The sequence below is a fragment of the Saccoglossus kowalevskii genome, chromosome 6 (assembly GCF_978046115.1).
Source record: "Saccoglossus kowalevskii chromosome 6, keSacKowa6.1, whole genome shotgun sequence".
Taxonomy (NCBI): Eukaryota; Metazoa; Hemichordata; class Enteropneusta; family Harrimaniidae; genus Saccoglossus; species Saccoglossus kowalevskii.
The window spans coordinates 10,291,936-10,318,482 of NC_140646.1; the positions used below are offsets into that span (position 1 = coordinate 10,291,936).

At 34.3% G+C, this 26,547-nt stretch overlaps 2 protein-coding genes across 2 annotated transcripts in view; one reads left to right on the plus strand and one right to left on the minus strand.

Annotated features, from left to right (window-relative positions):
- LOC102800493 (uncharacterized) overlaps positions 1-21,891 on the plus strand; it is a 32,609-nt gene extending 10,718 nt beyond the window's left edge. The window contains exons 2-5 of the mRNA XM_085500033.1: positions 15,811-15,836; positions 19,165-19,352; positions 20,080-20,261; positions 21,177-21,891. Of these exons, the coding sequence (XP_085356159.1) occupies positions 15,811-15,836; positions 19,165-19,352; positions 20,080-20,261; positions 21,177-21,324 (544 nt within the window). The 3' untranslated portion in view covers positions 21,325-21,891. The remainder of the gene's footprint in view (positions 1-15,810; positions 15,837-19,164; positions 19,353-20,079; positions 20,262-21,176) is intronic.
- A 715-nt stretch (positions 21,892-22,606) lies between these two features.
- LOC100375013 (ER degradation-enhancing alpha-mannosidase-like protein 2) overlaps positions 22,607-26,547 on the minus strand; it is a 198,572-nt gene continuing 194,631 nt past the window's right edge. The window contains exon 10 of the mRNA XM_085500032.1: positions 22,607-23,074. Within this exon, the coding sequence (XP_085356158.1) occupies positions 22,646-23,074 (429 nt within the window). The 3' untranslated portion in view covers positions 22,607-22,645. The remainder of the gene's footprint in view (positions 23,075-26,547) is intronic.

Genomic DNA, 26,547 nt, shown 5'->3' on the forward strand with positions numbered 1-26,547 from the left:
GTCGTCTACGTCTCCAAAACTATACCACCAAGGACATTATGAAGAAATCAAAAAACAACTATCAGAAATCAGTGCTCGAGTGAGATGCATACCATCCATAATATTAGAAAGCATTAACGAGCTGAAAACTAGCCAGGATACTATAAGCATCTCACTGGAATTCTTCAATGGAATTGTTGAAGAGTTAAGATCCAGGTGTACTACATTGGAGCATGAAAATAAAGAAATCAGATGTGTCAATGAAGATCTTCAGAGACGAGTTGTTGAATTGGAAAGATCAGTAGAGGAACAGAACCAATATAGTCATCGTGAGAATATCGAGATTCATGGTCTCCCTGAGAGTGCTGATCACTACCAGAAAACACAGATGTAATTACTCTTAAAGTGTTGTGAAAGATTGACCCTGAACTTACTGGATTGGATGTTGAAGTAACTCATCGTTTAGGAAAGAAACCAACTGAAAACTATTAGGCTTTTCCAAGACCCATAATTGTAAAATTTTCAGAAGGGAAGAAACGAGAAAGTATATACCGTAATAAAAAGAAGCTCGCAAATATTACTGTTAGCAGCCTAGGATTTCCAGGCTGGAATCTAATCTACATAAATGAGAACCTAACACCTAATGCACGAAAGCTTCTGAAACTGGCCAACGCGAAGCATAAACAGGTAAATTATAAATTCCTCTGGACTAGAAATGGACAGATATTTGTACGCAAGGCTGAGAATTCACAATCTCTTAACATAAAGAATGAGCATGATCTTGCAAAGATCGTGTAGTATTCCATATCCTTTTGTAGACATATATTCATAGATATTTTTACACATTTTAATGTTGGATGATAATGTAAATCTTATTCTTCTTCCCAGTTCTTTAATCTGATAGGTAACACACCTACGTCTACCTTTTCAATTTCACATTGTAACTAAATGTCTAAATGACCAGCAGGGGTGGGGAGTGGGGGCATATATTCAGACATCTTCAAAGTTCACAACTATAGAAGCAAATGTCAGTCATCACTATGGCTGAAAATTGATATGTGCAGAAATAAATCACTCATAGTTGGTATAATATACAGAAAACCAAACACAAATGTGGATGAGTTTTTTGAAAGCCTTAAATCCGTGTTAATTGATATTGATCATAAAAATTCACAGTGTATACATGTTGGCGACATCAATATAGGTAAATACTTATAGTGTCCATGCAAATGAAACAATCAATCTAACCAATAGTATGTCTTCCCTAAATTTAGTTCAAATGATTACCATGCCAACACGGATATCAAATCACTCGCGTACGGTTATTGATCATATTTATACGAATACACTTACTAATTATGTTAATTGTGGTACAGTGGAGGTTGATCTTTCTGATCATTTGCCTATTTTTGCCATCTTTGATGATCTGTGTTTATTTGCAAGAACGGAAAAATGTAAACTTCAGGGACTACTCCAATTTAAATGTAAGCTCATTTCAAGAGGACTTGTGTAGTGAAAACTGGAACTGTGTTTATGAGAGTGTTGACGTCAATGTAGCATATGAATCATTTTTGCACATGTTTTCAAGTATTTGTAATAAGCATGCGCCCCTAGTTACTAAAACTTTAACCCAAAAAAGAAAAACTAGGAAACCTTGGATAACTGCAGGAATTAGAAAGTCAATTGATCGTAAACACAAACTATATTTAAAAGTATTAAAAAGGAACCACCATCCAGATATCCTGGCAAACTATAAACACTCTCGGAACATGCTTACAAATATTTTGAAAGGAGCTAAGCAGAAATTCTTTGCTGACCATGCAGTGCACATTTTGTCAAGGAGATAATAATAAGACTTGGAAAGTTATTAAGGATATTCTTGGTGGCAGGAATAATGTAAATTTGCCAAGTACACTACATATGTGTTCTACACACAATGGTTTAGAGACCGATCTTGTTAACCAACATGACATTGTTAATGACTTTAACCATTTTTTGGTCTCAGTTGGGGAGGCACTTGCTAATAACTTTAGCACTAAATCCTATCATTCCTATCTACCAAAATCCTTGCCACAATCTTTCTTTCTCTGAACAAGAAATATTTCAACTACTAAAAGCACTTGATAAAAATAAGGCTGTGGGTTATGATTACATTAGTCCAAAACTGTTAATTTATGCCGCAGAGTACATTTCCCGACCTCTCAATCATATAATTAATTTATCGTTTTCAACAGGTGTATTCTCAAATTCTTTAAAGATAGCTAAAGTGACTCCAAATTAAAAAAAGAGTTCCTAGTGATCCAGGCAATTACGGACCAGAATCAGTATTACGACAGATTAGCAAAATATTTGAGAAAATAATTAACAAACAAATGATCTCATATCTTACCAGTTTTGATCTACTGTAAAATGACTAATTTTCAATGGGTTTGAATTTCGCTGATTTACCATTTATGGCATATTCAATGGGTTTTAAATTCACGGTTTTATCATTTAGATAATGTGTTCTATGCTAAATTTGACATATTCACTGGGTTTTAACTTAGCGCATTTTTAAGTCAGCGAAATAATATTGTACAATCATCAGTATGGGTTCCGGGAGAGATACAGTACTAAAGTAGCAATTGCGGACATAGCACAGAAAATTCTGGAGGAAATTAATATAGGTAATGGCGTGATTGGTATATTTTTGGACTTTAAAAAAGCATTTGACACTGTGAATCATGATATTCTAATTAGCAAACTAGACAATTACAGTTTTCGGAAAATCCCTAAAAATCTCTTCCGAAATTACTTAACAAACATGAATCAACATGTCAATATTAATGGGATGCAGTCAAATGAACTACCAATTACTTGCAGAGTTCCACAGGGCTCTGTGTTAGGTCCAACACTGATTTACGTAAATGATATTGCAAGTACTACAGAATATTTTGACACCCGTTTATTTGCAGACGACACCAGCCTATTTCATACCTTTAATTCAAAAAACACAATAGATCTTTCAAATGTAAATTCTCATTAGATTGGGTTCTGTTCGTCTGTTTTTTACCTCTTATAACTTGGATATGCTCTGTCCAATGTTTTTCCAAGTTGGTGCATATGCAATTCTCAATGCCATACATATGCACACCAAGTATTTTTTTAATTCGCCAAAGTTTCATTTGTAAATGTAAATTTGTACTAGTAAAAATGCCGAAATTTGCCGGAAAAATTCGAGTTTTAACGGAATGTCGCAAGGGAACTGGCATACCGTATTGCGCATGTGCCAGCTTAACCGCTGAGAAAATCGGCGTCGATTTCGTCTGAGGATATTGTATTCCGGGACTGTATTTTTTTTTTGCACATGGCTTATATACTAGTAGATTAAATTCTATCTCAAAGGTAAGAAACTGTGCTTATGGTATTTATTATGAACTTTGATTTATCCTTTTGTGTCCTGACTTGAGTGAGAAACTAGCGATCGCACAGTGTCACTCTTTGCCAGACAAACAGTCCTGCTATTAGTTCAAGAACTGGTTATGAAACGTGTAAATCGAAAGTTTATCTTGTCATTTAGGAGGCTTGGGAATAACGTTTGGCATATAAAATACTGGAAAAATAAAAACGTAAAAGTTTAGAACATGCTAATCGTGAATCTGTTATGCGCGATTGCTATTTCCGGTGTTCATTGGCAACTGCTAGCAGATTGAAACTTGGTTTCGTGACGACATATTAGGCTAGTTCGGCCAACCGTGACTGCTTGAAAGCAATGATGAAATTGCAAAGTACTGTAATTCAATATCAATGAATATATCATCACTTTTAAATTACCTTTGAAGTAAATATGATACCCGAGTGCACTACACTCGTGACCGGGACCTCCATGCTCCATGCGGTGTTGAAGTTTATCGGTAAATCGAACCTCTGTCAAGAGAGACACATTTTCCCAATCAGCTATTTATTTCGGTACAGGAGTCAGGGTGGCAATTTCAATGTTTAGCTACCATAATTTATCTCCATTATGAGCAGGAAAATAAATTACGAACCTCGATTGAGATGGATTTAACGGTGCCGGGGAGGGGTCAAATTCACGTAATCCTCAATTTTAATGATGTTGACTTAATAGTCAAAATTTTTTTATTTCTTTTGATAGCTTGGCATCCATTTGGTTCAGCTCAAGTGAAGTTTGCGGCATATCCCTGGTCAGATTTTAATGACATTGAAAATACAAGTACCGGTACTCTGGCTTTTTGCACATTATTAATATTTTATTTTTGCAGAATCCCATGAACATTATTAATTTGACAACTTTGTAGAGTGGAAACTGTTGAATTAGTTCATCCTAGACTTTGGTAGAACATGTTTAAAACAGTACAGTGTGAACTACAATTTCTTTCTGGCTGGTATAAATTTATAATAAGTAATATTTTTTCGTACTAAAAAGACTCAAATATCTTTTTTAATTAGTCCCCGTTCGGACGTAGTCCGAAAACGGGGACTTATGGTTTGCCCTGTGTGCGTCCGTCCGTCCGTGCATCCGTGCGTCCGTGCGTCCGTGATCACCTGTATCTCGAACATGCATGGACCGATTAAGTTCAAACTTCACTCATACATCACACATTATATGGGACATATGCACATGCATTTTTTTCATGATCCGATTAACGATAGCCGAATAGCGGCCATTTTAAGGCCGAAAATGCATCAAAATCGCACATTTTCACCATTCCGGACCCGGATCTCAGTTATGCATGGACAGATTTTGTTTAAATTTGGTACATACATTAAACATAATAGGACCTTGATGCACGTCTTTTTTTTTTTGGAACGGGTTCGAAATAGCCGACTGGCGGCCATTTTGTTTTAAAGAATTCAGTTCTGGATCCGTATCTGAGACATGCTTGGATTGATCGAGTTCAAACTTCACACACACAAGGTACATCATGTCACAAATATGTATGTGCATTTGTTTCATGATCTCATTAACGATAGCCAAATGGCGGCCGCTTTAAGGTCGAAAATGCATTGAAATCGCACATTTTCACCATTCCGGACCCGGATCTCAGTTATGCATGGACGGATTTCATTCAAATTTGGTACATACATTAAACATAATAGGACCTTGATGCACGTCATTTTTTTTTCGGATCAAGTTCGAAATGGCCGACTGGCGGCCATTTTGTTTTAAAGAATTCAGTTCTGGATCCGTATCCGAGACATGTCTGGATTGATCAAGTTCAAACTTCACACACACAAGGTACATCATGTCACAAATATGTATGTGCATTTGTTTCATGATCTCATTAACGATAGCCAAATGGCGGCCACTTTAAGGCCGAAAATGCATTGAAATCGCACATTTTCACCATTCCGGACACGGATCTCAGTTATGCATGGATGGATTTCATTCAAATTTGGTACATACATTAAACATAATAGGACCTTGATGCACGTCATTTTTTTTTCCGGATCAAGTTCGAAATAGCCGACTGGCGGCCATTTTGTTTTAAAGAATTCAGTTCTGGATCCGTATCCGAGACATGCTTGGATTGATCGAGTTCAAACTTCACACACACAAGGTACATCATGTCACAAATATGTATGTGCATTTGTTCCATGATCTCATTAACGATAGCCAAATGGAGGCCGCTTTAAGGCCGAAAATGCATTGAAATCGCACATTTTCACCATTCCGGACCCGTATCTCAGTTATGCATGGATGGATTTTGTTCAAATTTGGTACATACATTAAACATAATAGGACCTTGATGCACGTCTTTTTTTTTTCGGATCAAGTTTGAAATGGCCGACTGGCGGCCATTTTGTTAAAGAATTCAGTTCTGGATCCGTATCCAAGACATGTCTGGATTGATCAAGTTCAAACTTCACACACACATGGTACATCATGTCACAAATAGATATGTGCCTTTGTTTCATGATCTGCTTAACAATAGCGAAGTGATGGCCATTTTAAGGCCGAAAATGCATCAAAATCACGTATTTTCACAATTCCAGAACCGGATCTCAGTCATGCATGGATGGATTTTGTTCAGATTTAGCACAATGTGTTGTACATATGCAGGTGCATTTCGGTCATGATCTGCTTTGAATGTATATGTCACTCAAATATGAACGGAACGGGGACGTGTCATTGACAATGACTTGTTACATGTACATGTAAATCTAACAGCCAATGGGAGCACATATGCTACCGTACAACCTCTGCTTACTTTGGACTATATGTTCTTTTTTCTTTTTCTTTTTTTTTCAGGTGCAGAGCCAGAATTTTTTTCTCAGAAAGCAAAGCCACTGAAACTGCATGTATTACAAAAACATACCGGTACTATTCACTGCGTGTCTGACAATTGTATAAAGTTTCGCAGGTCCTCTTTTTTTTACTGTCAGTCAACCAAAGCATAAATATGTATTTCTCTGTACATAAAATTTCTCACGATTTGTTAATATTAATGTATGATAATAAAAACGTGATAATATTTTTTTGGATTTTTGCACTTTATTTGTATCATTGTCGTATGAGAAGTAATCTTGTCCTTATTAGAGATATTGAAACTAATCCAGGGCCACAAACTAGTTTATCCAAACAGACGCAACACTGACTCTACATATTTGCAGATCTGATTTGTATACTTCCTTGTCATTTTACCTGTTGTACTGGCTTGGTGGTTTCCTTGCTGAGAATAATGCTGACCTGGATGGAGAGTGCTATAAACTTGAAAATGCCATAAAAATCATGTTTGCCAATTTATGTCCATGCAACTTTAAAATTATAACTAGCGAAGGCAGTGTCATTCATGACTTGTTTAAACAATGTTATGGACTGGTGTGATACAAATAAATTAACAATAAATTCCAAAAAAACTGAATACATTATATTTAAAGGTAAACAGGCATCAATACATTAACCGGCACAATTAATATAAAAGGGATAACAATAGATGAAGTTGGAACTAGATACATTGGTGTTGAATTGGACAATAACCTTATGTTTTGACCTCAGTGTGTCCGTGTGTGCATGTGTCCGGACCAGTATCTTAGAAATGCCTGGACCAATCACAATCAAACTTCACACATACATCATACATGATATTATACATATGCACGTTAATTTGTTTCACGATCTGATAGCCAAATGGCGGCCATTTTTGTGCTAAAAATCCTAAAAATCAAGCATTTCTCAGCTGTTTACAGATGGTTTTTGTTCAAACTTGGTATATACATTAGACACTATGGGACCTTGAATTGAATTGATTTTATTCACTTAATTTACAGGCAATATTGGTAAAAGAATACAATACAAACAACACTGAAATACATAGTGAATAGGAAGCTTAAAAATAGTGTAAAACACTAGTTGAGTCCACCCCCTTTTCTAGGTCAAAACATAAGTCTCCGTTTTCGGACTGCGTCCGAACGGGGACTAATAAAAAAAAAAGTGCCTACTATTTGCTGACTGAATCCACTTGGAAGCAAGTCAGTCAAGCTTGTCGAAAGCACTGTCGTGAATTACAGGTTGTCTTTTTTGCTCTATAAGGGATTAGTCAGTTACTTCAGCCTAGGGGGGGGGGTCGGCAGATTCCATTTTGCGAGCTGTAAATCTCAGTTGACCCACCTATCAAATAAAAAAAAGTGGATGACACCCCCCCCCCCCAACATTAACAGTTTTGGATCTGGCATGATTACAAAATGTATTATATGTGCATTGAAAATATCATGGTTTGCCATAGTTATGACATAATTTTTAGTGTTTGCATTTAATAGACCTTAGGAGGGAGGGGAAGCATAAAGCCAAAAAATGACTACAGAAAAGGCTGCAGGAAGGAAGGAAATCTATGCTGCTAAAGATAGTAAATAAAAGCAAAGCTGTGGAGGATTTGAATCCAGGCGGTTTGTACTCTTTAAAAACTAAGTTGGATTTAAAATATCTTTCATATCTTATAGACCAGGGAAGCTTTATACCCAAAGCACAGTCTGTGCTTATGAAAACAATGGAAACTTTGATTTTTGCTTAAATTTGTGTTGGATTTTGGTATTTTACAGAGCAAAATATGCACATTTAAAAGTTAAAAAAACAATAAAACTATTTTGCATCAACAAATTTATAGGCAATATAGGTAATAGTTATTATTAAGAACACATTTGTATGATTAACTTTTTGACTACCATGTGCGAAGCACAATATGGGAGTCTTTGCAGTTAGTTTGTTGGCGATCCGCTCCGCTAGGATTGCCCTTATAATCACTTTTGTCGTTTTGTGTGTGTGTGTGTGTCTGTGTGTGTACATTTCCAGTATTTTCACGTATGATTTCTTCTGTGATTTTTTGGGCTCGGCCGATTTCGTTCAAACTTGGCAGGTAGGTCACACCTTCACCTTAGTTATTAGGAAAAATTTGAAAAAAATTTTTGGCCCACCATTGCCATAGCAACAGCCAAAAAACTGATTTTTGGATAGCTTCGCGCCAAATGTATCTCCTCCTACAAATTTGGGATAAAACACTTCAGACATAGCTCATTCTACTCAGCTTGAGTGTGGGCACAAAGTTACTATTTGAATTTTTGATATCTGTTTTCATTACCGAGAAATTTGACCCCAAAGTAACTTTTCACTAGCAACGGCTTTTAACTCCTCTGTGATTTTTCGGCTCCACTGGTTGACTCCCGTGTGCGAAGCACAAAAGGGAGTCTTTGCAGTTACCCTGTCTGTATGTATGTATGTATGTATGTATGTATGTCACTTTTTTTGTTCCACACGTTATCTCAAGAACCACTAATCAAATTTTGGTGAAACTTGGTAAATAGATACTCTGGGATAATGCGCAGAGTTGATTAGGTTTTGGTAAAAATTTATGAATATTAATTACCTAATTTGCATGATAATTAGCTGATTTTTAGCTGTTTCAAGACTGTTCCACTGATATCTGAAGAACCATTAATTGGATTTTGATGAAATTTGGCACATGGATGCTCTGAACTAGTGCGCAGTTTTTCGCCAATAAAAAAATAACTAAGGCAACAACTCACGGTTTTTCAGCATTTTTGTAATAAAGACATTATTCTCTATCAATAATCCGCCCAAAACAGGAACATTTCTACTAATTCTTGTGTTTTTTCAACGTTTTTCGAAAAACCTGCGATTAGGCTGCGAAAGTAGAACATTCCGGAGGGGGCGAAACGGAAGAGCCAAATTTAACGCGTAAAAATAGAACGCATATTTTGACCTCTATGCGGTCGTTGCCAAAGAGCCCTGCGTCCATCGCCTTGCGATGCTCTATCGTTTCACCAGTTGCGTTTTTTTGACTAAAATTTGGGCAGTACTGTCAGTCACGAAAATTGATGAATAAATTAATACACATAAAATATGAATCACGGGCTAATTCAATGGTCACTGAACACTCCACTACTAAACAATCTGTGACAAGATAGTAGCGTACTGTATATTTGACCCAGATTTTACAAGCGTGGTACAGTTTTTTGCGCGTGTCCGTAATAACGCGCACAAAGGATTGTGGAACAGAGTCCTTTATTTGCTGGCATTCTTGACTTTTGACTGCAGTTCTTTTTTATATTTTAGAGTAAATTCTTCTGATATGCTCTTAGGTTGCTTAATATCCATCTGAAATTCTGGACTGTGGTCATCTTTTCCGATTATGAGTCGTATGTTTAAATAACTCACCATAACTAGTGTTTTGAAGTATATTATTATGAAGGTCAACACACTGTACTTGAGGTAAATATTTACCATTTCGTTATTTCGCTTTCCAGCATTTACAGGAAACGCTTCATTCATTCTAGAAAATTACTATGGAAATAATAAATGTAACAGCAGAATACGTCCTAGCACAGTCATTCTACTAGTAGAGTGACTGTGGTCCTAGTAAAAAACTAAGTGACTTCTAAAGACTGAATGGTGTTTGCGAACTTCGTATTAGTTATAAACCGACATTATCTTCACGTTTATGTCACCATGGAAACAGTCAAAAACATATTGCTTGTTTTTGAGTGGAGCGGATCGCCAACCAGCCTACCGGCTTGTGTGTGTGTGTGTGTGTGTGTGTGTGTGTGTGTGTGTGTGTGTGTGTGTGTGTGTGTGTGTGTGTGTGTGTGTGTGTGTGTGTGTGTGTGTGTGTCCGTCTGTTCCACCGATATCTTAAGAACCATACATCAGTTTTTGATGAAACTTGGTGCATAGATGCTCTGGGCCAATGTGCAGATTTGATTAGGTTTTGGTGAAATTCCATGCATATTAATTACCTAATTTGCATGATAATAAGCTAATTTTTAGCTGTTCCATTACTGTTCCATTGATATCTGAAGAACCACTCATTGGATTTTGATGAAACTTGCTATATAGATGCTCTGAACTTGTGCGCAGATTTGATTAGTTTTTCGTAAAAATCCATGCATATTAATTACTTAATTTGCATGATAATTAGCTAATTTTTAGCTGTTCCCTAACTGTTCCACTGATATCTAAATAACCACTCATTGGATTTTGATGAAACTTGGTACATAGATGCTCTGAACTAATGCTAGGTTTTGATTAGTTTTTGGTAAAAATTACCTAATTACTAATGATTAATGAATTTTCGGTTTTTCCACTGATCAAGTTCTAATCATCACATTTCAATGAAACTTTGTACATAGATGTCATAGGACACTGCACAGACCTGATAGTTTTTAGGGTAATATCGGTGCATATTAATTACCTAATTTGCATAATTAATTAATTTCAAGCTTTTGATGTTTCAAATAGTAAGCGTTACATTTCAATGAAACTTGGTACATAGATACTCAAGGACTATGCAGAGATTAATTTTTTTGGGATAAATATTTGTACATATTAATCTGCATAATTAGTTAATTTTCAGCTTTTTCACAGATATCTCAAGTACTAATCATTACGTTTTAATGAAACTTGGTACATAGATCTTTTAGGACTATCCAAAGACCTGATTAGTTTTAGGGTAAATAATTGGGCATATTAATTACCTAATTTGCATAATTAATTAATTTTCAGCTTTCACACTGATTTCTCAAGTACTAATCAACACATTTCAACAAAACTTTGTACATGGATGCTGTAGGACAATGTACAAACCTGATTAGTTTGGGTTAAAATCATATTAATTACTAATTTGCATAATTAACCACTTTTAAGCTATCACACTGATATCTAAAGTACTAATTATTTCATTTCAATGAAACTTGGTGCAAAGATGCTCTAGGACAATGTACAAACCGGATTAGTTTGGGGTTAAAATTCATTTATTTTAATTCCCTAATTAGCATAATAATTCATAATTTTTTTTGGTTCCAATCACATTTCAATAAAACTTGGTATATAGATGGTCTGTTACATTGTGCAGACCTCATTAGTTTTACACTCAAATCTGTTCATATTAATTTTCTGATTTGCATTATTAGTTTTCAGCTTTTCCATCACTATCTCAATCAAGTACAAGTAATTTTGAATTATATTTAATGTGTCTTCAATACTCTCAGCACATGGGAGTTCTTTCTAAGCTTTCTTTGATTTATCTATTGTTCTGAAATAAATTTTTTAAAAGTATATGCATGAGCGCGTGTGTGAATTCTGGAAAACATGGTGACCCCCCCCCCCCCCCCCATTCATGATATCAAAAACAGGGTGACCCCCTTATTCGCACAATCAAAAACAAGGTAACACCCCCCCCCCCCCACTGATCCACCGACCCCTCCTAGGCCGAAGTAACTGACCAATTCCTAACTCGTTACAATCATAGTTTTGTTTAGTTTATTTTTAGCTCCGCTGTCGACTTTGTCGAGCGGAGCTTATCATATGAGTGATTGTCCGTCGGCGTTCGTCGTCCGTGTCAATGTTTTACTTTTTCGACTTCTTCTTGAAAACTACAAGCCTGAATGCTTTGATACTTGGTGTATATGTACCTTGGGTAGACCTCTCTCAGATTTGTTCATTTCATGATCATATTTTCAATTCTCTAATTTTGGTGAATATTTTTGTCATTTTTAGTAAAAAGTGATATTTTCAACTTCTTGTTAAAAACCGCAAGTCCAATTGCTTTGATATTACATATATAAGTACTACATGTGGACCTCTCTCAGATTTGTTCATTTTGTAATGATATCGTCAATTCTCTAATTTTGGTGAATATTTTTGGTAAAAAGTGATATTTTCGACTTCTTGTTAAAAACCACAAGTCCAATTGCTTTGATATTACATATATAAGTACTACATGTGGACCTCTCTCAGATTTGTTCATTTTGTAATGATATCGTCAATTCTCTAATTTTGGTGAATATTTTTGTCATTTTTGGTAAAAAGTGATATTTTCGACTTCTTGTTAAAAACCACAAGTCCAATTGCTTTGATATTACATACATGTATATAGGTACTACATGTGGATCTCTCTCAGATTTGTTCATTTTGTAATGATATCTTTAGTTCTCTAATTTTAATGAATATTTTTGTCATTTTTAGTAAAAAGTGATATTTTCAACTTCTTGTTAAAAACTGCAAGTCCAATTGCTTTGATATTACATATATAGGTACTACATGTGGACCTCTCTCAGATTTATTCATTTTGTAATGATATCTTTAATTCTCTAATTTTGGTGAATATTTTTGTCATTTTTGGTAAAAAGTGATATTTTCTTCTTGTTAAAAACCACAATCATTGATGGTGAAAAATGATATTTTTGAATTCTTGTTGAAAACAGCAAGTCCCATTGCATTGATACTATGCATATTGTTCATTTTCTAATGACATCTTCTGTTCTTTAATTGAAATGTGCATTGCTAACAGCGGAGCTATCTCAGCCGAGAGGCTGCTTGTTATCGACTTGCAGTACGATTGTTATACAATTATTACCAGCACCAAATAGTTTTCATTTCCAAGAGCTATGAATGTATGTGTAACTGGTTTGTCTACGAACCACTGACGCGTCACTCAAATTCATTTGAAAGTCAGTCTGCCGTCCCACATGACACAATGGACCTGATTAGTCTACTTTTGTCTACTACGTATTCTTACCCAATCCATGTGCATGTGTTCGAAAGGCCGCATGTGCACCAGAGACTAAAGTGAGATCCCCAACAAGATTCTTCATAGATATATATTTTTCCCTTTTTACACCGAGAACATTTCAGTGGTCAGCCAGATTTGTAATCAATATATCCAGGTCGACGAGCCTCGTGTTATTCGCACACCGCAAGCATTGCCAGATACTGCAGACATCCTGTGTGTTGATGTCGTGTCATTCAGCCTCCAGTGACAGTAAAGTGGTGTCAGCATTCGAGTGGTTACGGTGGTGTCTTCAGTCTCCGGTGTAGTGAAGCAGATGTCACTTAGGTTTTCATTCAACTTGTCTGTGGTTTCGTCCGACTTTGTTTCGTAGAGCGGCTATGTTTCATAGTAAAAAATACGCTTTCTGCTATTCATAAACTTGCAGGTTTTGTTTGTCATTGAAACGCTTTTTTTCCGATGTTTTTTCCGTGCCATTTTTACCTTGCCCGTACCATCAAAGATGGAAGGGAAAGGTATATTAAGGGAAAAATTTTGTCCAGCGTTGTCGTCGTCGTCGTTGTTGTTGTTGTTGTCGTCATCGTCGTTAATAATTGTTATTGTTTATCAAACTTGGTCACCTTATTCATCAGTATAAAGTCTTCCCTGAGTTTGAACAACAGATGTCCTATATGAAAATATCATGCAAAAATTGAGAAAATCTGATAAAATATTTTGACTGTTTCTACTTGACTGATCACTGGTGATACACATCAAAGGTCACTGATCTCAGTGGAAATATGCATTGTTGTATGTGTTCAATGAAGCAAATGATTTATCTTGTAATAATATCCTTGGTAATGTATCTCAGAATCCCATACTGGGTTTCAAAACCAACTCATGGAGAGATTGCACAGTCTGATACACATTTGCAAACCTACCAATAAAATCTTTATAGAAAACAAGATGTCAAAAAATCAATATAAGCACTGCTATGAACTGGGTGCCAAACTTTGATCAAGATCTGAAGCTAATAGAAAATCTGTTTAGTCAAAAGTTATCAAATCAAAAACAATACATAAAAAATACATTAAAAGCAAAACATTTCATCCACATTTTAAAAAGAAAATTATTCTAAAATATATGTATTCTGTATTTGACAAACAGTTCATTCGACAAATGAAAACTCACAGGAATATGTTTCAGCTATTAGAACAGAATGATAGAGTTTTTATAATACTAGTTTAAAAACGCACTTCAGAGATTGCAGTGTTTGAAGATGTAGTTTCTCAGGAGGCAACAGTACTGTTGACTTCTCCCTCCACTGGACACCAACTATTTAAATTGATTTGCATACAACATGATAGCTATTCATAAAGGGTGTTTTTTTTACTTTTCATATAATACAGTAGTCACACAATGAGGCAGTTCATATTTGTTTCAGTGAATCATTCATTTTTGACAGACACCTGTACAAAATACTTGAACTAAAGCCAGCTAAATTTTTCTGTTATCTTGCACGTTTTATGAATCTATTCACATCTAAATGCAGCACTTTTTTTTGCAATGAGACATTTGTTTTTATTCTAAATATCTCAATTACTTTCAATAAAGCTGGAAATTATGTTCCTTAAAATAATTAAACAAATAAGGCACCAATGTTTTTGTAAGATATTTACATTTTTTAAGGACATTCGGTAGACTGATTCCCCACTGTTGGTTCAACCCAAAAACTTGTTTGTATTCAAAATTAATTATGACAATGCATATTTATATTGAAACAAACTAAGATAAAGGGAATTATATTATATAACAAAGGGCAAGGTCACCAGAGTTCAACTATGTTTCAAAATAAACTTGGTCAATACAAAATAAATGAACAGTAATTTATAGTAGAGAAAAGCGATGCGATGAACTATCAGCAATGAGTAAGTGCATCTGGTCATTTGACCGGATGTGTACACGCGATGTTTATTTGCGGGATTAAGCTAATTACAAATGTTATTGTTTTGGCTCAGAGGAGCTTAGCCGTAGTCCACATTCCATGGATTTCCGTTGCTTGTAAATTATTTTTTTATTTTTTAAAAAGCTGTTTTTTCTTGAAATAAAAACGTGATGCAATAAAAAAAAACAAGGTCATATGGTCGTACAAGTCATCGTTTAATAAAATAAAATGAAGAAAAAAATGTCCACGAAAGTCTACTACATCCTTAAATAGAGATTTAACACGAAATAGAAGAGGGCGCACACTCCTCAGTTAATTGGCTTACATGTGCTTCTATTAGAGATGCTCTTCTAAAAGAGCAAATACAATAACTGTTTTATTTGGAATAAATAGTAACAACAGAAATGGTATTTTAGTAGAAATATGGGTATAGATTTTTGCCACCATCCAGGTATAAAAATGGTCAGACTTTTGAGCACTCAGAGGCACCTCCCAACCCAGCTATATATCAACCCCCCCCCCCCCCCCCCCGGATCGTCTCTCTGTATTATACTATATTATAGTATTTATTAAGCTTCAGACATATGATGTACTCAGAGCTATACTAATACTAGTCACTGAGTTGCGTTATGTCTATGGTAATGGGTCTTATGTAGATTGATTGGACCATGGAACTATAAACCCTAGTTCCATGATTGGACTATGCAATGTTAGTACCCCGAAGTTTGAATCAGTCATTATTTTTAGACACTATCGGTAAATATATACTAGTATTTGTGGGACTTACATTTCACATCAATAGTGTCAATGAACAGTATGTTGAAAAGATCCAATTCATGTGCAACCTAATTTTTTTGTTTTCTTGTTTCTGCTTTATTTATGTAGGAGAAATGGTGTTGAGAGTTTACACGGTGAGTGAGTGTATTTGCTACGTGCTTATCGGTATTTCAATTTTGTCAGAAAAGTCAATGTGAAATAACATACAATGTTAATTCTGGTTATATTGTAGATATTCAACTCTGAATGCTTTGATGGTATTCAACAATAATTTTTTTCTATTGAATTTTTGGATATGCTCATGAACGCACATGTCAACTTTTCACCACCAGTTCCCTCTTTTCATCACAAATTCATAAAGTAGTTTTGTTTATAGTCTAAACTTTTCTTCAGAATATTGTGACAAAAATTATCAAATTGTTTGAGTAAAAACTGAAAATTAACTTAAATTTTGTCTGTTGGCTCCAAAATTAGGGTTAATTTCCAGAAATATAAGAAAAAAGTGCAGACAAATTTGGGCGAGAAAGTCTTGTGATGAAAAATTTAAACAATGTGTTTAAATTTAAAGAGGGGATACCTACATCAGCCAATCTATGGTCTTCTAAAACTTCAACCAATCACAGGATTGTGCTGTTTTTGTGTCGCCAAAATTTTGTCTGCCTGATATTTTTCTTGGAATTGTGTTTTGAATTTTATTTAGGCTTTATGTTTATGTTTGAAATTTCTCAAAATTATGTAGCAAACACTAGAGCTTGTAATTTCAAATTTCACCAGCCCTGCCAGAAAGTTACCATACCAAAATGGTTAACCATATGTAGCTTACTGTCACTGCCATATTGTTCCAAACACCAAAAACGAAAAGGCAACATAATGCCAGTTGCTGACTAGTTTGCGTCTCAAGATTGTTACATGATTGGAACTGGTTAGTAAAAACCAGTTTTACGCGAGTGTGTGGTTCGACTAAATGCACAAATTTACAACCAATTATGTCCTGACATTTCATACTGTGTCATTACTTACATTTTGTTTGGATAACTTTGCCATTTATTATATAGAAATTTATACTATTCAATAAATTGAAAGATAATTGCATTGTGATCTTCTATTTATATTCAACGTGTCAAATTCACCCACTATTAGTTTAACGACGACTCCTGAGGTTTGTTTGACCCAATTTGTTCTCATTGCGTAACATTCTCCAGGCACACATAGCAAAGCAGTCAGCAACTTAGCTGGCAATGTTGCTGTTTGTAACAATATGGCAGTGACAGTGAATATATAGCACCAATACAAGCTGAGTTCTGTTATGCTTGAAGGAAATCATATCCAATAATATTTTTAGTCCCCGTTCGGATGAAGTCCGAAAACGGGGACTTATGTTTTGACCTCCGTGTGTGTCTGCGTGCGTGCGTGCGTGTGTGTGCGTGCGTCTGTGCGTGCGTCCGGACCTGTATCTTAGAAATGCCTGGACCAATCACAATCAAACTTCACACATACATCATACATGATATCATACATATGCACGTCAATTTGTTTCACAATCTGATTCAAGATGTCGGAATGGCGGCCATTTTTGTACTAAAAATCATCAAAATCAAGCATTTCCCGGCTGTTTACAGATGGATTTTGTTCAAACCTTGTATATACGTTGGACATTATAGGACCTTGGTGAACATCATTTTGTTTTACGATCTGATTCAAGATGGCCGAATGGCGGCCATTTTTGTGCTAAAATATCCTAAAAATCAAGCATTTCTCGGCTGTTTACAGATGGATTTTGTTCAAACTTGATATATACATTAAACATTATGCGACCTTGATGCAAATAATTTTGTTTTTCAGATAATGAATGGGCTTCTAGACCCATATTTCCAACTTGTTTTGACTGATTATGTTCAAATTTTAAATATTCATTATACATCATGTCATAGATAGACAGATATATTGGTTTGACGATCCTATTCAAAATGGCCGAATGGTTGTCATTTTTGTGCTAAAAAATCATCAAATATCAAGCATTTCTGGCATTTCTAGATGGATTTCGTTCAAACTTGGTACATACATTAGACATTACGGGTTCCTGATGCACGTCATTTTATTTTTTAGATCGGATTCTGAATGGCTGACTCGTGGCCATTTTGTTTTAATGAATGGGCTTTTAGAGCCATATCTCTGACATGCTTTGACTGACTATGTTCAAATTTCATATATTCATTATACACTTCTTTCAGAAGCCTATAGACTTGGCATTTATTTAGATAATTTAAACATCTATAATTGGACATCTGGTATAAAGAATCTGTTGACTCATTTAAACATGAGTCACATTTGGGAAGAAAACCATTACAAGGATGAAAAGCTGCCTAAATCAGTCTCTGAAAAGCTTGCAGCCAACTTTCAAACATACTGTTTAGACTCAATGTATGATGATAATAAGGGAACAAAACATCAGAATAAACTCCGCACATACAGACATCTAAAAACAAAATTCACTTTTGAAATATATTTAGAAACTGTGCAAAATCCCTTCCACAGGTCATCCATGTCCAAACTAAGAATTAGTGCTCATGTGTTAGGAATAGAAACTGGAAGACATAAAAACATTGACATTTCAAAAAGAAAATGTCAGTTTTGTCAATTAAACGAAATAGAAAATGAAGAGCATTTCCTTCTTAAATGCAGTCTCTATAAAAAAGAAAGAAATGAGCTTCTCAAAAATTTGATGCTACCTCCAAAACTTCCTGACAAAGAAAAAATAGTTGCAATACTAAACAATGGTAGTAAAAAATTAGCTCCTCAAATTGCTAAGTACATAGATGATTGTTTTAAAATCAGGGAGAACAACCTGAAAAAAGTACTACCAGCTGCCTCAAAATGAATAAAAAACATTTACTTTCATTTATTATATTTTATTAATACCTTTGTTTTATACTCTTTTAATCTCATTTAATTTTTTTTTTTTTCATTGCTATACCTTTATTGTATTCTTCAATCAAAGTCCCATAGAGGATACGATAACAATAAAGATGATTATTATTATTACATATATTCATAATGGCTGATTTTGTTTTAGTTAATGCTGTTTCAGAGCAATTATATCTCTCAATACTCGTTTGACGATCAGATACAAATGTCAATCATTTAAATGTTAAACAATCATCATATTCCTGACATGTTTATATTCCAGCTATATTACTATAAACAAAACTTTATGCCTTAAATTTGATAACTAACGGGGACTGTGTCGTGCATGGCTTGTTTAGTATAATTTCATTTTCTGAATTTTCAAGCAGACCGTGACAAATGTTACCAAAACACCAGGAATATAAGTTTTAGTTTTTACATTCCTACTGAAATGTTACCGGTTGGGGGTGTACAGGTGGGCACAATTATAGTTGTTGTATCTTTTCACTAAGCATCAGGGAAAATTAATTGATGTTAGAGAATTTAATTTATTTAAAGATGACATGAGTCTCTGTCCATGGTGTAGAGCTCTATACAGTCCTGATGATCACACATTTCGACTGACATCAAAAAGAAGAAAATCAAGAGATATTGTGCAACTTGAGAAGAAACTGAGATTGGGACGACATTTACAGAAGTTAGAAAGAAAACGATATCAAAAGTTTTACAAAGAAAGTAACTGTTTGGTGAGTTTAGTGGTATGTGTTTGCACATACTTTGGTAATTCCTCATGATTTGATGCCAGTCATTTTTTTTATAACTCATGAAATTATTTTTTTCATATTTTGAACTGCTAAGAAAGTGCCCCTGGCAATCAACAACATGCACTGCAATGTGACGTGATAAGTTTTAGTACCTGATAAGAGAAAACCTAATACATGTTTTAGTTTTGAGGTGGCGCTATTTGTAAGAATGCATTATATGGAACTTAATGAAAACAGTTCTGCCAATAATGTTTTTCATGTTACTGAAAAATAGCTGAAATATAGTGTCTAGAAACGTATCAATGACAGTACATGTGTCAAATGCGAACACCCTGCAAGAATTGAATATATGGTATCTGCTTTATAAGAAATGCATACACTAAAAAGTAAATGACAGAGATTACTTTATGGCAAATAAAACAAGACAAAAACTTCATTTCATTTCACTGAATCAATAAAATATGACTTATTTTGATAGAAAAATCACCTCTGTAATTTACATAAGTGCATGTACTAAATAAATGCCATTTTTGGTAAGAGCAAACACGGTTGTTCTAATCTCAAAGTTGTGGGCTATGCCCTTTTAAAATGTTTGTCACACTGCCAAGAAATCGTGTCTTTCTTTACTTGCAGTATAGTTTACCCATCTAACTGCAGTTACTTGAAATTCACTAAAAAAATTCTAAATTGTCTTCTTTATCATCCTCAGATATTATCATGCAAGAGATGCAAGAAATCAACAAAGTTCAAGATGCCTACACCAATGAGAAAAGAGACAAAGTCGTTTATGAGTACACCAGTGCAAGATAGAGTTCAGGCACAACATTCAAGTATTTCACCAATTGGTAGTCTATCATGGAATACAACGCCTAACAACAGATCTTCCTCCAGGTACATACCGGTATAAACAAAAGTATCGCCACAAACTCAACACTTGAGGGCAGTGGTTACAAAAATAGAACAGTGGGTACATTGGTTAATATTATCACAAGAAGAAAGCATATACCGGATTCTGCTGTAAATTCACACATCCGAAAAATCTTCCTGCACGGTTTCACGGCTGGTGGGCCTTTATTTGGGATTCAAAATTTCCAAAAATTGATCATCAAATATTGGGGGGGGGGGGGCTTATATTTTCATTGAAAAATCCACCTACGCAGACTTTCAACAGGTTATTCAAATTTCAGTGCCCAGTGCATTTTATTCATTTGGCTTTTACTCTTTCTCATATTTATGACAGGAGTACATCTTATCATACAGTCGTCCAATTAGGGTGTAGGTATACAATGTAGCATCATTTTGCCATGACTGCCACTAGTGGGTAGAGAGTAAATGCAAACTTAGCCATCAAAATGGAAATCATGTACCAGCTAGGCTACAATAGCTAAACATGACTTACCAGTGTCTTGAGTCGATATGGTAATACTAGACATTGAAACATTGCTATTAATTATTAAAAGGTCACATGCTGCACTGAAATTGATACACTGAATATGTAAATGTGGCGTAATATGGTCATGTCACATGTACCGGGGGTACTTAGAATATTAGCAAGCAATATGCCAACACATCACCCCTTATATTCATTTTATCAAAATACTGGTAATCATTTTGGTTCAGAAAATACAAGGATTAAGACATTTCATTTTACCAAAAGAAAAATAATGCAACTAATCTTTGAGACAGTGAGTCACAGTAACTTTCACAAAATTGTGTTCTTGCATTTCCCTTAAGTCATCAATTCAAGCAAATTAATTGTAGCGATATAATAATATTTACAGTAGATTTATTACTATTTTTTTTCAGCTTTGGCAACACATCTACACCATCTTCATCAACAAAGAAATTGAAGCAAAGACAAAAGCATTCTAAGTTACAAGAAATGCTGAGAACTGCCAACCATCAACAGTCTTTCTTGAATTCCCCACTCACAGAATTTCTTTCGTCTGTTTAGGACTTGGTTACAGCGACTGTTGTGGGGATAGCCACAATCTATTTGGGAATGTCTACGGTCGACTCAGGAAAATCACTCAGTCATGAGAATTAGTTAACCATTCGATAGTTTTATTCCGAACACTAAGAGATAACAAGATGGTGGCACAACTAGAAAGTGACAGATTGTATTGACCATTTCAACTTGTGCGTATTGTTGCTATGCAGTTATTCAAGATGTTGACCAATGCTAACCATTGTATTCTTGGATTTTGTCAACCACTTATTGTTTCAGATATTAAATTTAAATGACTGAGAATTATGGGAAAAGTGACAAGAAAATGAAATAAAAATACAACCTAAAGAGACATTATTGCTTTCACACAAGAAGTTTTGTCTCTTTAACATAGGGGAAATGATTTCTTGTGTTCACTGTATAATAATTCCATTACCGGTTGTTGAACCACATAATTAGAGCAATTAATTTGTTAATCTGTTCTAGCAAACAATCCACCTATATATATTGTCATCACATACTACACTACAATACAATACAATTAATAAAACTATAGTTACAACACTACCGTTATTCTGTGTCTTGTTTCATTATTACTTTTTGTTTGAAATTAAACCACTCTTGGTCATGTGACTCATTGTTTTCTGGCCATGTGTTTATTTCTGTAATCACCCATTTTTTGGCATATGCAGAGTAGTAATTTGCACACTTGTTAGTGTTAATTATTTCCAAACATAAAGCTTGGTCAGGTGTCAAGGTTTAGAATTTTGGTGGTGAATGAAAAAGTTTGCCAAGAACGGTTCAAACCACGACTTTTGTACCTAGAGCCAGCACCTATAACACCAACAACTGTACTCTATGAGGGACTCTTTCAGGATGGCTAAAAGTTTGAAGAATACATTTGTTGTCATGTGATGCATGACAATAAATGCACTGAATAGTGCAAATGTAAATGCATCCTTTTACTGTTTTTTCCCCGTTACCACTGATAAAAACACACTCTTTAGCCCAACCACTCAAAATGTTACCACTCAAAACTACCCTGGATTTATGGATTACCAGTAAATATTCTAGTCTTATAGACAATAAATGCAATTTTTGTTTTTTTCATCCTTTTTTCATTATTGGAGATGTACTTTTAATACTGACATGTAGCATTCCTTGTACCCAATAACAATTGTGATGGGATAAAAAGGAATTTGACTTTAGCATGTACGTGTTGTGGAACTGGTGGACAACTTGATTCGCACTGTAAGAGTTGTGACAAGAAGCAGTAATCACAAGTTGCTCAACATGAAAATATTTAATATGCAAATTTTGTGTTCAATTAATTTACAAACATTTCACCAAGTACAGACAACCTTCTATGAAAAGGTTGTGACGTGCAGTTGTATCGACTGGTAAAACTTTTGTTGTTTAATTCTTTATTCTCTTCTTTTAACAACATTTTCAACTGATTATATTTATCTCTGTTGCTTCCTTGTAGATTCTGAAGTACTGATTTCACATTTTTCTGTTTCCTTGCGACGCAACAATTTAAAGCTGCCGCATCAATAGGGTGGGCTTCGGTATTGAAAAAATAATTCCCAGTGTTGAGAATACACTGACCGCCTGGTGAGTCTATTATATCACCATGACTACCATCATTATGAATAAAATTGTCTGCGTCAAATAATAAATACAAATATTTTGTTGTTTCTGCTAAAAAGAAAGATTCCATTCGGTTGTCTAATTTGTGGTCTCTGACATCTTTTATCTGAAAATAAAGAAAATCACAACAAAATTAAAATGGAAAGTTATGAAGCACTGGACAAAAACTGACACTACATATTTAGTAAAACAATGTATTGACAAGAATTATTAATACATCATGTGACATAAATGAGGGACGGACCATTTTAATTCTAGGGTCACATTTTGAAACATGTTTTAAAAAAATCACGAATCACGAACAAACATAAAGCAGCTTGCAGTACATTTACATAACAAGCAGCCTGTCGGCTGAGATAGCTCTGCTGTTAGCAAGGCACATTTCAAATAAAGAACAAAAGATATCAGTAGAAAATGAACAATATGCACAGTATCAATGCAATGCGAATTGCTGTTTTCAACAAGAATTCAAAAATATCATTTTTCACCATAAATGATTGTGGTTATTAACACGAAGAAAATATCACAAAAATATTCACCAAAATTAGAGAATTAAAGATATCATTACAAAATGAACAAATTTGAGAGTGGTCCACATGTAGTACCTATATATGTAATATCAAAGCAATTGGATTTGCGGTTTATAACAAGAAGTCGAAAATATCACTTTTTACCAAAAATGACAAAAATATTCACCAAAATTAGAGAATTGATGATATCATTACAAAATGAACAAATTTGAGAGTGGTCCACATGTAGTACCTATATATGTAATATCAAAGCAATTGGATTTGCGTTTTTTTACCAAGAAGTCGAAAATATCACTTTTTACCAAAAATGACAAAAATATTCACCAAAATTAGAGAATTGACGATATAATTACAAAATGAACAAATTTGAGAGTGGTCCACATGTAGTACCTATATATGTAATATCATAGCAATTGAACTTTTGGTTTTTAACAAGAAGTCGAAAATATCACTTTTTACCAAAAATGACAAAAATATTCACCAAAATTAGAGAATTGAAGATATCATCACAAAATCAACAAAACTGAGAGAGGTCCACATGTAGTACCTATATATGTAATATCAAAGCAATCGGACTTACATTTTTAACAAGAAGTTGAAAATATCACTTTTTACCAAAAATATTCATCAAAATTAGAGAATTGAAGATATCATCACAAAATGAACAAATCTGAGAAAGGTCTGCATGTAGTATATATATATGTAATATCAAAGCAATTGAACTATAGGTTTTTAACAAGAAGATGAAAATATCACTTTTTACCAAAAATGACAAAAATATTCACCAAAATTAGAGAATTGAAGATATCATCACAAAATGAACAAATCTGAGAGAGGTCCATATGTAGTAGTACCTATATATGTAATATCAAAGCAATCAGACTTGTGGTTTTTAACAAGAAGTCGCAAATGTCACTTTTTACCAAAAATGACAACAAGCAGCCTATTGGCTGAGATAGCTCCGCTGTTAGCAATGCACATTTCAATTAAAGAACAGAAGACATCATTAGATCAAAGAAAGCTTAGAAAGAACTCCCATGTGCTGAGAGTATTGGAGACACATTAAATATAATTTGAAATTACTTAGCTGAAAACTAATTATGCAAATCAGAAAATTAACATGAACAGATTTGATTGTAAAACTAATGAGGTCTGCGCAATGTAACAAAAACTCTATGTACCAAGTTTAATTGAAATGTGATTAGAACCAAAAAATTATGAATTATTATGCTAATTGGGGAAATAATATGAACAGAGTTTTACCCCAAACTAATTAGGTTTGTACCTTGTCCTAGAGCATCTTTGTACTAAGTTTCATTAAAATGGAAATTAGTACTTTAGATATCAGTGTGAAAGCTTAAAATTGGTTAATTATGCAAATTGGGTAATTAATATGTACGGATTTTAACCCACAATTATCCAGGTCTGTCTATTGTCCTACAGCATCCATGCATTAACATTCATTGATATGTGATGATTACGGTAGTACCTGAGATATCAGTGTGAAAGTTGGGAATTGGTTAATTATGCAAATTAGGTGATTAATATGCACAAATATTTACCAAAAACTAATTGGGTCTCTGCATAATTTTAGATTCATTGAAATGTGATGATTAGTACTTTAGATATCAGTAGAAAAGCTGAAAATTAATTATGCAAATTAGGTAATTAATATGCACAATTATTTACCCTGAAACTAATCAGGTCTCTGGATAGTCCTAAAGGATCTATGTACCAAGTTTCATTGAAATGCGATGATTAGTACTTGAGATACCCGAGGAAAAGCTGAAAATTAACTAATTATGCAAATTAGGTGATTAATATGCACAAATATTTATCCGAAACAATCAATCTCTGCATAGTCCTTGAGTATGTAAGTACCAAGTTTCATTGAAATGTAATGCTCACTACTTATATCAAAAGCTGAAAATTAATTAATTATGCAAATTAGGTAATTACATGTACTTATATTACCATAAAAACTATCAGGTCTGTGCAGTGTCATATGACATCTATGTACCAAGTTTCATTGAAATGTGATGATTAGTACTTGAGATATCAGTGGAAAAACCGAAAATTGACTAATCATTATGCAAATTAGGTAATTAGTATCCACGGATTATTACCAAAAACTAATCAAAACCTAGCATTAGTTCAGAAAATCTATGTACCAAGTTTCATCAAAATCCAATGAGTGGTTGTTTAGATATCAGTGGAACAGTCATGGAACCACTAAAAAATAGCTAATTATCATGCAAATTAGGTAATTAATATGCACGGATTTTTACCAAAACCTAATCAAAACCTAGCATTAGTTCAGAGCATCTATGTACCAAGTTTCATCAAAATCCAATGAGTGGTTCTTTAGATATCAGTGGAACAGTCATAGAACAGCTAAAAATTAGCTAATTATCATGCAAATTAGGTAATTAACGAGCATGGATTTTTACCAAAACCTAATCAAATCTGCGCATTGGCCCAGAGCATCTATGCACCAAGTTTCATCAAAAACCGATGTATGGTTCTTGAGATAGCAGTGGAACAGTCGGACACACATACACACATACACACACACACATACATGTCTTACTATCGTTGTGACGCCACACATTGGATTAACTTTTAATATAGTTGAATTAACTTTTAATATAGTTGCGATATGAACTCGATTAAAACGCGTTCCTATATAGGGTTGCGTTTTAATTGGAGTTTAATTAAACTCAATTACAATGCAATACAATGGAGAATTGCACTTTAATTAAGTTTAATTAAACTAGAGTTGAATATCCCGTGACTGAACATAGAAATGTTTGCGAAGCTTAGGTTTAGTATCGGGGGAAGGTATGGTTCACGTTATATTAATATTAATATAACGTGAACCATACCTTACCCCGATACTAAACCTAAGCTTCGCAAACCTGACTTAAATTCGATTAAATATTAATATAAATTATGAAACAAAGTGAAGGGGTTTCACTATTCACCAATGGGCTCACTTTGTGAGTGTGCGTCCATGGATTTGGCGTCACTTGGATAGATAGACATGACC